We start from the raw sequence: 16,020 nt of genomic DNA, 5'->3' as shown, positions 1-16,020 counted from the left end.
TAACAAAGACTGGTTCGTCGATCGCGGTTAGCAATAGCGGCGCCGAGGGGGTGTTGACGCGGCACCTCGTGGTGCCTACGAAACGAGTCACTGCAGCGGGTGTTGGAAGGCTTCCATGGTCTCTTCGGGGAAGCTCGCCACGCTCCCAGCTGCAGTGAACCGAGAAAACTTTGCCTGTCGGCACCTCGGCAGGCCATTCCTAACAACGCCAGCTTGCCCGTACTCGACTGACGGCCTCGCAAACCACTCAGCAGCGTCAGTACAACGCTCGCTTCCGTGACGTACAGTTTTCGCCTGGTGCGCTCGTGCTCCTGTGGTCGCCCTCTCGTCACGTCGGACTTTCAGAAAAGCTCTTTATGCGATACACAGTGCCCTACCGCGTGCTGCGCCAGGTGACGCCATTGACGTACGAAATTGCTCCTGTGAGTTCAACCTCGTCCTCTACTCTGGCATCTAGTGATGTTGTGCACGTCAGTAGGCTCAAGGCTTACTACACTGCTTCCGGGTCCGGCCTTTAGTCGCTCCGGGACGGCGCCTTTACCGCCGGGGGTAGTGCTACGGAACAGTATTTGCAATGACGAAGAAGCGAGCATTGAGAAGAAGACGACGACGACGGGAGGCTGGCGTGGGCTGTTGCCCATTGGCCAAGTCCGGCGTATTCCCTTGTAAATATACTTGTATATAGCTTTTCGTCTGCGTCTTCCTACGTAACAATAATATGCATGCGCTCCATGTGTATACGTATCGAGCGCATAGTATCATGCGTTACAGACGGACGGGCGGACAGGTTTCTGAGGGTATAGTAGCCCTAGAATGCTTACGAAATAGAAGCGCATGTTGCTGGCGCGATTTCACTGCAGCGCACCCTAAAATTATTTTTGTTCGTTCGTTTTCATTTTGCGCGGCGTTCTTTCATCGTGATGCCTGTGGTCTTTACGAGGACGTTACCCCAAGTGTATATTCGTCTAAGAAGGATGTGTGTGTGTGTGTGTGTGTCTAGAGCAGCCGCCCCTCGGGGCCACAGTGTGGTATACATATGCGGTATAATATGAAAGTCACGCGCACTCTCGGCGGCGAAACTTTGGCGAGACTAGAAGTGAGATGAAAGGCGGCCCCGTGATTGGTGCCCTTTCTTCCGACGCCGAGAAGACTTCCGCCGCACGTTCTTCTTTCTATAGAGCCACCTGTTCAGGAAGATAACGTGCGCGAGTGTAGTACACGGATCCTCTTGGGTCAGTGCTGTATAATTGCGCGGCGTTCGCCTGAACTGCGAGTGATTTATTGGCCGCGCTCTCTTCTGCCGCTTCTGCATTTTCCTTTTTTTTTCACTTAGGCATGTGAACTAGGCTAAGGAAAGATGTGCGGAGCGCTTGCAGCGCAAACGTGCGCTCAGCTCGCCGCAACTTGGGATAGCCGGGACCCTCAGCGGGCCGCTATAGGTAATCAGCTATGGCGGCATTGACTCTGGGTACGTCTTACTCAACGAATCTGAGCCTGAACTAATCGGGAAAGTGCACTGAATTTTGTCATTCACTCATACTTGGAGGTGGCTTTGATGCCGAAGAAAGAGGGGCGAACAGTGCTTACCTTTGTTATAGCTTTCTTGGCGCAATGGGTTACGGCGCAACTTTCCAACTCGAGCTGAACGGTGTAATTTTACTACTATATCTTCAAATAAAATATTATACGGTAAACCGATTAGTGTTTACCAGAGGTAATAGATGTATAAATTATCAGAGCTTGGACGTTGCACGAGAACAATGCACATAAACAAGGGTAAGCAGGTCGTTGGTGGTGAATTAGAGTTTTCGTTACGTTCGTTCCGCGCAGCGAAGTGTTCTTGAAGTGGGCCTCCTTTCATTGACGCTCTTCTTATTCATTAACATCAATTTTTTTCACTTCACTTTTCCAATCTGGTTCACTTCAAGTTTTAGGTAGTGTACAAATGACATGTCGTATAACTTTACATATGCTTCGGGAATTCTGTAGCGGTAGGAAGTCTGCGAGGACCGTTGCAAGAATGCCTTATGCACATATATGCAAGCGCATGGTGAGGTAAGGAATGTTTTGAACGATAAATATGTACAAGCGGAGAGATAGGCTTGGCAGTGCAGAAGTCGCAGCTTTATTTTCTTTCTCGAATTTTTTTCTTTGCTTCGTTGTTTATCAAAGTCGGGCGCCGACTTCTGGAAATAAACAAGAAGCGCCAACGGTACAGGGCTGTATGTGTACTACATTACCTCATGTATTTCGCATGTCTAGGTTCTTAAAGCCGCATATGTGAGCATACTGCTCTATGAGGCTAAAATTAAGTGGAAAACAATGAAACTGGAAAGGAAATGGGAACGTTCAGATAGCTATAGAACAAACGACGATTCCTTCAAAGCTGAGAACACACTGTAGTGAGTGTGATGGCTTTCAAATAATTCCCACAGAATTATATATTTATGCATCTGCTATTAAGGGAGCTATAAAGAGTATGTTTACGTTCCTTGTTTCTCGTCAGCATAACGTTTCTTCCCAGCTTGGGTTGCGCAGATAGCAATGCTATAGTTGTTTGCTCCTTTCTTGCATTAGCTTCTTTCGCCAGTGCATTTATGGTTTGTGGGCTATATATATGACGTCTTAGGCTGCACATAATAGAGGGAGCCTCGAAAGCCGCAGGAAACAGATAATGATCTTTTATGCTAGATTGTGGGCACCCTGACACATGCAGCAGAAATATATTTGACTCCCTGTACTTAGCATCATTCTGTACATATTGCGAGCGTTTTCTTAACGTGTTCGAAAAGTGTTACAGGGCCTCTTTAAGGGACAACAAGGCGTCAGCCGGGACATATGACTGTATACCGGGGTGGCAGGAGGCGCACTTGCCCAACCCCAGCTCTCAGATAGGGAGTGGGGGGGGGGGGGGGGGCAAAGCAACTCATTTTAACTCCTTCTCCCCACCTTTTAAAGCCGGGAATATGGCGCTTGGAGTCCGAACCAAGATCGCTCGAGCCTGCAGAATGCCACTTGAAGCCCTGATAATGGGGGTCTGGCCTCTCCACCAGCTGCACGCGGAGTATCGGCCACATTGATCCTTCAGGGCACTCATCACCGGTATGTATATAGCACACAGGGTCTACTCGGTAATAGCTGGTAAATTTCCACATCTCTGCAAGTCTGCAGTATAGCTGTAAAGTCTTGATCTAGGGATTGATTCGGGCTACTCGGTCTGGCAATAGTGCAATTGAACCCCAATGCAGCTGAGGTTCCCAGTATTTTCAGGACTGCTTTCATTTATTTGGTCGTGAAAGGTGTTCTCGCGGTGAAACTTAGGCAGCACGAGGCGTTCTCTTCTCGCTGCTGGCACTCTTCATCATGCCAGCATTGTGACAGCGAGTGATCGTGGTCATCGAATGAGATGTGTTTATATTTACCTGTACCTGCGTGACGCCATGCTTGGCATAGGCGCGTCAACCGTTTCGGGGGGAGTCATACTCCTACCCCCACAGTCAGAAGTGGAAGGGAAAAGTAGGCCATTCGACCCCCCCCCCCCCCCATGCCCGCCACTTCTGAAGGCGGACACTATCAGCTGCACACCAACAAACCCAACAAAACAACAGCTAATGTCAAGTTTTCTATCAGAATTGCGCCCACATACATATTTCTTTATTATGTATCTCCTGCTCGGGCGGCTAGGATTGTCTTTTGGGCGTCAACGCCACGTGCTGTAGAAGATGGTGCTCGGCCGACCGCACTAAGCAGGTAATGCTTTGCGGTGCGAGACGTCTGCAGGACGAACCCTGCAAGCCTGCATTGCTGAGAAAGCTGTCGCTGCGCAGTCCTAAAGAAGTTTAATCTACCATTCCGTGCATCAACCCGCGCTTGTTGGGCCGTCTGATCCAACCACCTTTGAAAACGCAAAATGAGATTTGCATTTACCGGTAATCGTTTACCGGTAATTAATCACTTTTTCCAATTAATCGATCTTCCCGCTAGGTGTAGCGACTTTTATTTTGTCTGTTTACAGCAATGTTTTCTATTTAGCAATAAGTTACTTTTTTAGTGACTTGAATAAACAATTGGCGATTTAACGACTTATAAGTTAGGAAGGTTGCTTGAAAAATGGCCTTCTAGAACGAAGTTTAAAATTCAAAAGGTACATGCAAGCGGCCGAAACTTGCTGTACGGTGCATAGGCTCCGTGACCGTGACGAATGAACGGTTGCCTGAATTGGCATTGGTAGCCTCCACATTGTGATTTTTATTCAGAGCACAGTGGTCATTATAGCAATCATAGTCCTCACAAAATCGAAATTTCTTTGTTATTTACAGAACTTTTGCGAATCTGTTTAAACGCTGCGGGTTCAGGGGTGTCACCAAATCTATTCGATTGGTAGACGCGCGTAAGCGTGTCAAAGACCAAAAACAAAACCAAATCGAATAAATTTTGTGTTCAGATTTAAAACATAGCGGATGAATAAGACATATCGGCATATAGGAATGTCTGAGCTCGTTCTCATGCAACTGAACCGTTTCTCGCGGGTTTCGGACCAATCAGTACTTCATGGTGGTTTTCAAGTAGGCCAAGGGCGAAAATCTGATATTGAACCTGTGCAAAACTCGGGTAATTGTCATCACCGTGTCAGAAGCACGCGGCCAAGCGCGTTCCACAGAGCCTAGTTCTGCTACCACGAACGTCCAGAAGCACAAAAAACTTAGGGATAATGAACAGACTAAGTGCATCATGCTAGGAAAACTACGGTGCTTGTGCTCTTTTTAAACTTCCAATGTGAACGTAATGAAGTATTTAAGCTTTTAGGTTCCATTACGTAAATATTACATCTAGGCGATCTATTATTGACTTTTTCGAACACCAATAATAAGTGTGGAATATAAAACCGAATAGGCAAACGTAGATGTACATATTTACAGCATGAATATTTATTTAGGTATAATTAGGAACACCCTTGTACTGAATAGACAGTCCACTATGACACACAATTAGGATTGTTTTAAATACAAGATCACCACAACTGTCATGAAAAGAACTTCACGAATAGCTCCCTGACACTTTTAGAGTGTGGTAACAAACAAGCTTTCAAAGAATAACAGGCTGATGTATGAACAACTTTCCAAAATAACAAAATAAATGGTTGTTGAAAAAATATTGGAAGTTATGGAAAAGGAAAGGAAAGAGCTAATGAGGTATTTTTGTGCTCAACACAATAAAGGGCCTGTTACGAGGAAAACATCACTGTTTGTAACGCAAAAAGATAAAACTGCTACATGATTAGACTGCAAGGAAGACTAATTGCCAGGCCAGAAGCAAAATTAGCCGGTTTTCATGTATTGGATGAAAGAAGGGTAACCGAGGGGCCCGATTTTGTAAGGGCTCCGTTTTTGTAAGAACGCTCGCACGTATTTGTTGGTCATAACCACATGAAATTAACCGATAATGAAGAAAAGGAAAGCATAGGGGAAGTCATCTGTAGTTTTTAATTGAAGTGTAAAAATGAAAAATGGCTGCAAAAAAAAAAAAACGCCGACGGTGAAAGCCGAACCCACAGCCTCCGCATTACGTTCGCGTTGCACTGCCACTTGTGCTACGGCAGCTCCCACGTCCACGCTTTCTTGGGTGTTGATGTATGTGTACGAGATCTGGATGGTTAAGGAGCGGCATACTTCCACCGCGAAACCAAAAACAAATCTTGAATTGCCGATTTTATTTTGTTTCTTCACTGCTGCAAAGCTTTGCCGCTGTTTTGCTGCTGATAGTTGTACTTTGCGATACTTTGTTCAGCAGGCGGTAAGCAGTAAGCCGATTTGAAAAGCCGGTTGTTGCGAAATGCTAGGTTAGTTTCTATATTCCAAAATACTAAATAGTTCATTTTCCAATGCGAATAAATTATTACGCACGAAGTATTCGTATTCTAGCTTCGAATATTCGCCCACCTTATACTAAATACATTAGTAAATGTACAGGCCTCTATAAACTGCTGGTAAATTCACTGTTTTCCTTCAGCTGCACGAACACTGGACCCAACGTTACTAAAGCTAGTCTAGTAACGTTGACTGGACCAACGTGACAGTATAAGTAAATTATTTACTTCACGTTAGCTTATCATCATCATCATCATCATCATCATCATCATCATCATCATCATCATCATCATCATATTTATGTACACGATCGCCAATTACCCCTGTCCTGCGCCAACCGATTCCAACTTGCAACTGCAAATTTTCTAATTTCATCACCGCACCTTGTTTTCTTTCATCCTCGACTGCGCTTCCCTTCTCTTGGCACCCAGTTAACTCTAATGGTTGACCGGTTATCTAACTTGCGCATTACGTGGCCTATCCTGCTCCGTTTTTTTCTCTTAATGTCAATTACAATATCGGCTATTCCCGTTTGCTCTCCGATCCACACCGCCCTCTTTCTGTACCTTAACGTTGCGCCTAATATTTTCGTTCCATTTATACGGGAGTGTTTAAAAACGCCTATGTTCTTAAAGAGAGAGAGAGAGAGATGTTAACCAGTCAAGAGTCCGGTTGGCTATAGCCAGCGCGGGGGGAAAGGGAGTAGGGGAATAGAAAGAAGGGAGAGAAAGTGCGTTCCTAAAATCCACATCCCTGTTATAGCGACAGTTTTAGTTACATTTTTTGTCTCACTTCAGCGACACGCTTCAGAAAATATTGGCAACACTAGAATATAATGGCTCATAGTGGGCGATTTAAAACCATATCTGCAGATGAGAACTTTCACTGACTCATTTTGCAGCCTTTGTTATGGCAATGGAAATCGGATAATCTAAAAGAGAGGCGATCTTTACAGCGCGTGCCACCTGGGCCCCCTCTTAGTATGTTTCGCCCAATCATGAATATAAACTTCTGTATAGCCCCCAATGAATATTTTACAATAAATAAGCATGCCATTAACACATTAAATAAACGAAAATGTCAATCTTTATTGCTCTGCGGCCGCTAAAGCGGCACCTACCTAACCACCTCCCACCTGCGCTGCGCGCCGGCTTGCTCCGCTACCATTGGCAGAAGCCTTCCGTGTAAGGATTTGTGGTAAAGCATACTAAAAACGGACAAGTACTTCAGAAGTCAAAGGGGGAAAGTATATACAGGTTTACAGTAGTGCAACTTCCGTTGTTGGCGTGGCGTCCATGCCGACTGGAAAGCGGCGGCTCATCGATCCCAGGCAGCAAGTACTGTTAAGATCACTTTAGAAACTGCGAATTCTCTCTTCGTGTATATATATATATATATATATATATATATATATATATATATATATATATATATATACACGCGCGTACAAAAATATTTACGATATATTTAAAAAGAGCGAACGTTGGTGGAGATGGAAGAGAGCCCAGCCAGGCACTGTCCACTTTTCGTCGTCGTCAGGACCGTCGTCGTTGTCTTCGCTTCATCGTATATAACACGACCCCAAGTGGAGAAAGCACCATCCCTGTGTGTCAAACGGGACTGTAATGAAGAACGGGGTGAGGTTTTAGCCGTGCGATATGAACGACATCAGGTTAGGTGAGGCCAGGTGACATGGTAGCGCTGATGGGGACGATCTCATAGGTGACATGAGTCACTTGACGTAAGACGCGGTAAGGGCCCTTGTAGCAAGGAAGGAGTTTTTCCGAGAGTCTCAATCGACGGGAAGGGGATCAAAAGAGCACAAGGGAACCTGGTGAAAAGTGTACGTCATGGTGCCGTTGATTGTAAACACGTTTTTGATTTTCTTGTGATGCCAACAGACGAGTACGGGCAAGCTGCCTTGCGTAGTCAGCATGGGCAATGGCGTCGCCATCGACCAAGACATGGACATTGTCTTGGTCGATGCGCGAGGATATCGCGGCAGTATTCGGCAGGCGGGAAAATTGATGGGCGACATGGCGGTCCTTCGCTAGCTCGAAGAGGCGGCGTTCCTTTATGATGGCGCCGACAGTAGAAACGTTGTTAAATATCAGGAGATAAGTTGCGTCATCCGCAATGCCTTTGAGGATATGTCCTACTTTGTCTTACTCTGCCATGGACGTGTCGATTTTGGGACAAAGGACGATGATTTCTTGAACATCGGAGACCTTTGACTCATTAACACTTTGGGCGCGGGTAGCGAGCTGCTTTTTGAAGGCTAGCTGTCGATCAAAGGGATTGCCAAAAAGGTCGGATAGCTTCTGCTTGAACATCTCCCAGCTAAGTTCTTCTTCATGTGTTTGGAACCAAACGCGCGGATTTCCGTCCAGATAGAAAATGACATTGGCTAGCATTATGGTTGGGTCCCGCCTGTTGCGCTTGCTCACACGTTAGTATATGCTGAGTCATTCTTGTACGTCCATACCATCGAGACCGGAGAATGTGCCGGGCTCATGCGGATGTGGAAGGGCAACGAACTGCGTCTCTATAGTCGATTGTGCCTGTGCAGGCGCAGATGAAGTGTCGTCCCCAGAAGGCATTGTCACAAGCTGGATGTGACGTCCGCTTCGGAGCTCCGTTCTGAAGAAGACGAGGGTACACCGCACCTCCACCAAATGTTACGTGTATAAAACCATTTACAATATATTTACAAAAAGGGAACGTTCGGACACGGTAGAGAGCGCCGCCAAGATGTGTCCATGTGGTATATATATATATATCCCCGCAGGGGCGTCTGCGTAAGCAGGCGTTTGGTGTGTTGCGACACCACGTACCCGAGCACACGAGGGTTGGACCCTCCCGCGTGTAGCCGTGCGCGGCTTAGCCGTGTCCGGGGAAAAGGGGATCCTGGGGGTTGAGCCAATGCCGGGTGTTTGGACCTTTACGGCCCCTCGGCGGCGGCAACACACCCCTTTGGCCTCGGCTTCACGTAGACGGCACCCCCGGACTGACCCACCCGGGGGAAATCGGCAGTCGCCTTTTCCTGTCCCCCTCTTCAATCTTTTTCTTTCCTGTCTTCTTTCTTTTACTGTCCTATCATCTCGTCTCTTCCGTCACTTCCTAATTTTCTAGGCGGCTAGGGTTAACCTTGTGTATGTGCCCTCCCTTGGGTATGGTATATTGGGTTATAGCAGCAATGCACGGCTGGCGTCTGCAGCCTTACACGTTAAGTGCTACAGCGTCCCCCTGTTGGGCTCCATGGTGGGTGGCCGCCATTGCCGCCGAAAATGTCCGAAATATTATGGGAACACCTGCTTTTCCACGTCTGCTTGATCGTCACCCTCAAAAGAGGGGACGCACCGATGAAATTCTAAGCCTCTTCAAACCAAAAGAAATTTTCCCCCGATTCCAAGTCGTTCACAGCGAAAAAACAGAAAAACCAGCTAGAACCGTATCACCTTTCCTTGTTGCTAAAGGCTTGACTGATGCACTTGGCCCAGGCTATAAGGTCACCAAAATGTCGAGCGGGGATCTCCTCCTTGAAATCCATGATAAAGAACAGCACAGCAAACTAAACAGACTTGTGGCATTTGGAGATATACCTGTTACCGTTTCACCCCATCGGTCTATGAACACAGCACGCGGTGTAGTATCTGATGCAGATCTCATCGACTTGTCCGAAACAGAGCTGTTAGAAGGCTGGAAAGAGGAAAATGTAATTAACGTTCAAAGAATCATTATCCGAAGAGAAAATAAGGAAATTCCTACAAAGCACCTGATCCTCACATTTGCCACTTGCGATCTGCCACAAACAATAGAAACTGGATACACGAAGATAGCTGTCAGACCATACATCCCTAATCCAAGAAGATGCTTCCAATGTCAAAGATTTGGCCACGGATCGCAGAGCTGCCGTGGTAAACTTACTTGTGCGAAATGTGGAGCCCAAGGCCACGCCTCAGATAAATGTGAAGCAACACCTCACTGTGTAAACTGTGAAGGTGAACATCCAGCATACTCCCGATCTTGTCCCAACTGGAAGAAAGAAAAGGAAATAATCACCTTAAAAGTACACGAAAACATCTCCTTCAAGGAAGCACGAAAAAGGTGCTCCCCATTCCACACCAAAACGTACGCCGATGCGACGCGTCAGGGGGCAGCGCCGCACCGGCCTGCGCCACCTGCCCGGCCCGCGCACAGCGAGTCGTTGGCTGTGGCATCCCCCGCCCCCGAGGTGGAAGCAGTTAAACCTGCGCCACCTACCAAGACACACAGGCCGGCTACCCCGGGTACGTCGGGCCTCAAGACCACGCCTCGCCAGGCGAGGTCTGACAAACAAACTAGAAGCCCGCACGCGCGGGCGTCCAGTGCTTCCCAGGAGGCAATGGACACAACACCGGCACGTTTGGTGCCGAAACACCGGCATGGCTCTCTCGAGCTCGCCAAAACAAACAAAAAACCCATAACAGGGCCAGACGACGGTCCTGTTACCTAAAGTACGCCACTACACACCTGAACACGGAACATTTCTCATCCTAATAAAATGGCTGTACAAATTATTGATTGGAATGCCCGTGGCATTCTAAACAACTTAGATGATATCAAAGAAATAATACAAGAATTTAATCCTAGGCTGTTCTGCGTTCAGGAAACACACTTGAAAACATCAAATACAAATTTCTTAACACAACACACATTATTCCGCAAAGATCGCGATGATGGCCATGCCGCGTCTGGTGGCGTGGCTATTATAGCCCAGAGGTCAGTTGCTTGCCAACACCTCCACCTTCAAACTAATTTTGAGGCAGTAGCGGTTAGGGCGATTCTTTTCGACAGGTTGGTTACGGTCTGTTCCCTCTACATACCACCCGAACATCGCTTGCAACTAAGGGATCTTGAAACACTAGTCAATCAGCTTCCGGAACCATTCATTTTAACAGGTGATGTGAACGCCCATAATACGCTATGGGGCGACTCGCGCTGTGATGCAAGAGGGCGTACTATAGAAGACTTTCTTTTATGTACCGGTGCAGTTCTTCTCAATAAAAAAGAACCCACCTTTTATAGCACCACACATAAGTCATATTCATCAATAGACCTAACCATAGCCTCTCCATCTATAATGACGTACCTTGACTGGAAGGTCGTAAAAAACCCATACGGAAGTGACCACTTCCCTATTCTTTTAACTTTAACAAAACGAGCTGATCCCGCTCCACAGATTCCCCGATGGAAAATCGACTCGTCGGATTGGGAAATGTTTCAAGAGATCACATATTTACAGTACGATGATTTTACTTCTTTAAACGTGGATGATGCTGTGGCATATTTAACAGTTTTTATTATTGACGCCGCTGAAAAATGCATAAAACAAACTAACGGACTTGCCAATAAGCGTCGTTTGCCTTGGTGGAATGACGCATGCAAAGAGGCACGGAAAAAACAAAATAAAGCTTGGAGCCTGCTTCGTGACTCTCCAACTACGGAGAACCTCATTAATTTCAAGAAGGCGAAATCACAGGGCAGAAGAACACGACGAGGTGCTAAGCGAGAAAGCTGGGAAAGATACATATGTAGTATCAACTCTTACAAAGATGAGGGTAAGGTATGGAACAGGGTGAACAGGTTAAAGGGCAGGGAAGCACAACCGCTTCCTTTAGTAAACGCTCAAGGCAACACCATGAAAGATCAGGCAGACTTCCTGGGTACGCATTTTGAAAATATTTCTAGTGCATCACACTATTCGCCAACTTTCCTAAAGTTCAAGGAACGCATAGAGCGAGAGCGCCTTGAACGAAAATGCGCACCAGATGAACCTTACAACTGTCCCTTTAATCGCGCTGAACTGAAGGCTGCTCTCATTTCCTGCAGCAACTCAGCACCAGGTAGTGATCGCATAATGTATGCAATGATCAAGAATATGCATCCAGAAACATTGAACACACTTCTGTCCCTTTACAACACCATGTGGGTATCTGGGCATATTCCATCCTCATGGAAAGAAGCAATTGTCATCCCAATTCATAAGCAAGGCAAAGACCCTGCATTAGCCAGTAGTTATAGGCCAATAGCGCTAACAAGCTGCATGTGTAAGTTATATGAAAAGATGGTAAATCGGCGTCTAATCTATTTCCTGGAAAGCAACCGTCTACTTGATCCCCTTAAATGTGGTTTCAGGGAGGGTAGGTCAACAATAGACCACCTAGTTCGCATTGAGGCAAATATTAGAGAGGCTTATATACACAAACAATTTTTTCTCTCTGTATTTCTGGACTTGGAGAAAGCCTATGACACAACATGGCGATTTGGAATCCTCCGAGACCTCTCTGCGATGGGCATACGCGGCAACATGCTAAATATGATAGAAAACTACTTGACCAACCGAACGTTCCGTGTTAGAGTGGGCAATGCCCTGTCCAGGCTATTCACTCAAGAGACTGGTGTGCCACAAGGAGGCGTGCTTAGCTGCACCCTCTTTATTGTGAAAATGAATTCCCTCCACAAAGTCATTCCATCCTCAATGTTTTATTCAATATATGTAGACGATGTGCAATTAGGATTTAAGTCTTGTAATCTTGCTGTCTGCGAGCGCCAAGTCCAACTCGGACTGAACAAGGTCTCACAATGGGCAAATGAAAATGGCTTCAAGCTAAACCCCCTCAAAAGCTCCTGTGTACTTTTTTCTAGAAAGAGAGGTTTGATACAAGATCCTGATATTATGCTGCATGGACAACACATACCACTCAACACTGAACATAAATTTTTAGGCATAATACTCGACTCAAAACTAACCTTCATTCCTCATATCAAGTATTTGAAAGCTAAATGCCTTAAAACAATGAACATCCTGAAAATACTGTCACATACAACATGGGGAAGCGACAGGAAATGCCTCATGAACCTCTACAGGAGCCTTGTACGATCGCGGTTAGACTACGGTGCCGTTGTGTATCACTCAGCTACACCCAGTGCTCTTAAGATGCTGGACCCTGTGCATCATCTTGGTATCCGCCTCGCCACCGGCGCCTTTAGGACGAGTCCGATTCAAAGCCTCTATGTCGAATCGAATGAATGGTCGCTCGAGCTGCAGCGGTCATATTCTACATTTAATTATTTTCTGAAAGTACATGCTAACAAAAACCATCCTTGTAATCCCACCATAAACAATATGACCTCTGCAACACTCTTTCGTAACAAACCTACAGCCAGAGAGCCATTCTCGATCCGTGTGACAAAGCTGAGCGAGGAGATGGATGTTCCTATTCATGAAAATAGTCTAATGGCTTCTGCGAAGCCGTTTCCACCGTGGTTGTGGCGAATTATTGACTGTGACACATCATTTGTGGAGGTAACGAAGCATGCTCCAGAGGCGCACATTCATATGCATTTTCTGGAATTACAATTTAAATACTCGTGTCCAGAGTATTACACAGATGCGTCCAAATCACATGCTGGCGTGTCATATGCAGCCGTCGGGCCATCCTTTTCCGAGTCCGATGTTCTGCACCCTCAAACAAGCATCTTTACAGCAGAGGCGTATGCACTGTGGTAGGCTGCGAAACACATCAAACAGTTAAAACTACATAAAGCGGTCATATACACAGACTCATTAAGCGTTGTGAAAACATTGATGTCATGCTCCAACCACACAAATCCAGTAATTGCAGATCTTTTTTCTCTCCTCTGTACTATTTATGCATCTGGCCAACATGTAACGATATGCTGGGTGCCTGGACACAGAGGTATTGAAGGTAACGTCCTGGCAGACCGAATTGCTACCTCCTTAGACACAAAAGCTTGCAACATGTCCGTAGCCGTTCCGGTCTCAGACCTAAAGCCATACTTACGGAAAAAACTCAGAAACTACTGGCAGCATAAATGGGACGCTGAAACCCTTAATAAACTCCACATAGTTAAGCCACATTTAGGATACTGGCCATCACTGACCAAGTCCAGACGAAGTGATGTCCTATTCTGTCGTCTCAGAATAGGGCACACTTACGGTACACATAGCTTTTTGTTGAGCGACGGTGAACGTCCAATGTGTAGTAGATGTGGGGAGACACTCAGTGTTCAACATGTCTTCCTAGAATGCCGCGAAACACAAGTCGAGAGGAAAAAACACTTCCCTTTAGCATACAGTCAGTATATACCACTTCACCTGGCACTGTTTCTAGGCAGAGAACCGCTATTTCACATGCAGTCTACCTTAGCCTTTCTAAACGACGTTGACACACTCCACGTTTTCTGTCCAAGAAATTCGTAACACGGCCTCTTGCGAGAGGCCATGGTTGCGATGTGAACCTATGTTATAGCAGATGCCTCCAGGCCCTTGTACTCAAGGGACCCGCTGAGGCTATTGTGCTATTCGTCAACAACAATCACCTGTTCATTTTTATTCATCTAACGCTATTACAGCGTTGTTGTACATCCTATACTTATAACATACCCTACTTTAGTCATTTTCACATTTTTATTCCTTGTGTATTTTATGCAACTTATTGCTCTCAGTTTTAGGCCTCTCTACAGCCACGTAACATCAGCCATTAGTCCATTCAGTGTTCATCACCATTGTCTTGGCGCTCTTTGGTCACACTTGGCCCTTGCGCCATTAAACACTACATATCATCATATACATACATATATATATATATATATATATATATATATATATATATATATATATATATATATATATATATATATATTCTCAGGCATATTCAAGGCATTTCGACGACGTGCTGTCATTTCTCATGGAGGAAACGAACATATTTTAAAGCTTACAGAAGAAGTCAATGGTGCGAATAAGTGAAGGTTTATACACACAGAGCCTTAACTTCGATCGTTTCCGCTCACGAAGGCCAGTGATAATCCTGCTCAGTTTTGGTCCACTAGCTTTAAATGAGCGCTACCACCTCACTTTCGACTGGTATTTCTTTGCGGTAAATGAAGGTTTAAACTTTTGAATAGCTAGATTATATACATGAAACACAAGTAATCGTTATGAGGTCCTAAATAACCTATAATACTTGTTTCTACAAAGCAGTTTCAGTACGCGGGAGGTCGGTGCTTAATTACTTCATGAACGATAAACTTCATCGTTCGACATGCGATCGCAGCGTCTGCCACGCTTGAGAAAGGCCAGACTAAACAAACGAAGCACTTTTGTTTATTTTTTTTTTGAAGAGCAACGTCATGCATACGTTGCCTTACTGCCACACGAGGTCAGCAAATTTCGCTTTCTGTCATGACGTTACAGTAATGTCGGTGACGCCAGGTCCGTCGTTTCGAGACCAACGCTACCATAAAATTAAAATGTTCTGTGATCGTTAGCTAATCTTCAGACTTGCTGTCACCCTTTCATGAGTCAAAAGCATGTGGTAGTCTCTCCAACTTCTAAAATATGTGTCAGTACTTTAATTCTTGTCTTGCCGCCCAAGAGCATGCACCAACATGGGGCAAATCTGTCTTCTACTCGCATATATACGTGACACTGAACCCACAGGCATGTGAGAGCAGATCCCTGTTCCGGGAAAGAGACACACGGGCGGAGCAATCGGCGGCACATACTACCAGGCTATCATCGCCTGTAGTAACCACCTTAAGCAACAAATCGGTCTCATCCCGTAATGTGTTTTGCCCCACTCGTACACGGTGAACCTTCCTCCACACTGAGAGAAAGAAGTTCAAGCCATTACAGTGCCTAAGGCAAATGCGTGTCATCGGATGGCAAGCAAAAGAAATGGGAGTATCCCTATGAGGCGCCTTTGGGAATGAACTCGTGTGTTTCAAATAACTATCGCTGTATACGAAGGAATCATGTAAAAATGTGTATCGCTCTAAACGAGTTCCGCAAGGTGGTGGTGGCTCGACGTGTTTTTCTTATCATTATCTTCTTCGTTTTTTCCAGGAAAAGGAAAAGAAGTCACACAATGCTCGTGTTTACGAAGTTGGGCGCTTTATCTGCCACAAGTGCTCGAAGGAAGACTGCAGATGGTCAACGTGGTGGCTCTCATCTAGCGTTTGTTTGGTGTGAACACCACCCTGCTGTACCTGCAGTGGCACGAGTTGCGCTCGCAGAAGGACTCTGTTCGCGCATTTCCAGTTTGTCGTGACAAGCACTGTTGCCTGCACACGCCTTCGTCGCAGAGCT

The 16,020-nt window shown here is 45.8% G+C and overlaps 1 protein-coding gene and 1 long non-coding RNA gene across 5 annotated transcripts in view; one reads left to right on the top strand and one right to left on the bottom strand.

The window, feature by feature from the left end:
- The first annotated feature begins 1,336 nt into the window (after positions 1-1,336).
- LOC139057233 (uncharacterized) lies at positions 1,337-15,913 on the top strand. The gene is made up of 3 exons (XR_011512647.1): positions 1,337-1,468; positions 2,959-3,102; positions 15,778-15,913. It is a non-coding gene; the product is annotated as an uncharacterized lncRNA (long non-coding RNA).
- Positions 15,804-16,020, bottom strand: part of LOC139057232 (wnt inhibitory factor 1-like) — a 39,671-nt gene continuing 39,454 nt past the window's right edge. For all 4 annotated transcript variants that reach the window (XM_070535094.1, XM_070535090.1, XM_070535091.1 and 1 more), the window contains one exon: positions 15,804-16,018. In XM_070535094.1, the coding sequence (XP_070391195.1) occupies positions 15,884-16,018 (135 nt within the window). In that variant the 3' untranslated portion in view covers positions 15,804-15,883. The remainder of the gene's footprint in view (positions 16,019-16,020) is intronic.

The sequence above is a fragment of the Dermacentor albipictus genome, chromosome 3 (assembly GCF_038994185.2).
Source record: "Dermacentor albipictus isolate Rhodes 1998 colony chromosome 3, USDA_Dalb.pri_finalv2, whole genome shotgun sequence".
NCBI lineage: Eukaryota > Metazoa > Arthropoda > Arachnida > Ixodida > Ixodidae > Dermacentor > Dermacentor albipictus.
Note: the sequence above shows the minus strand (reverse complement) of the source record. Positions and strands in the feature narration are given on the sequence as shown.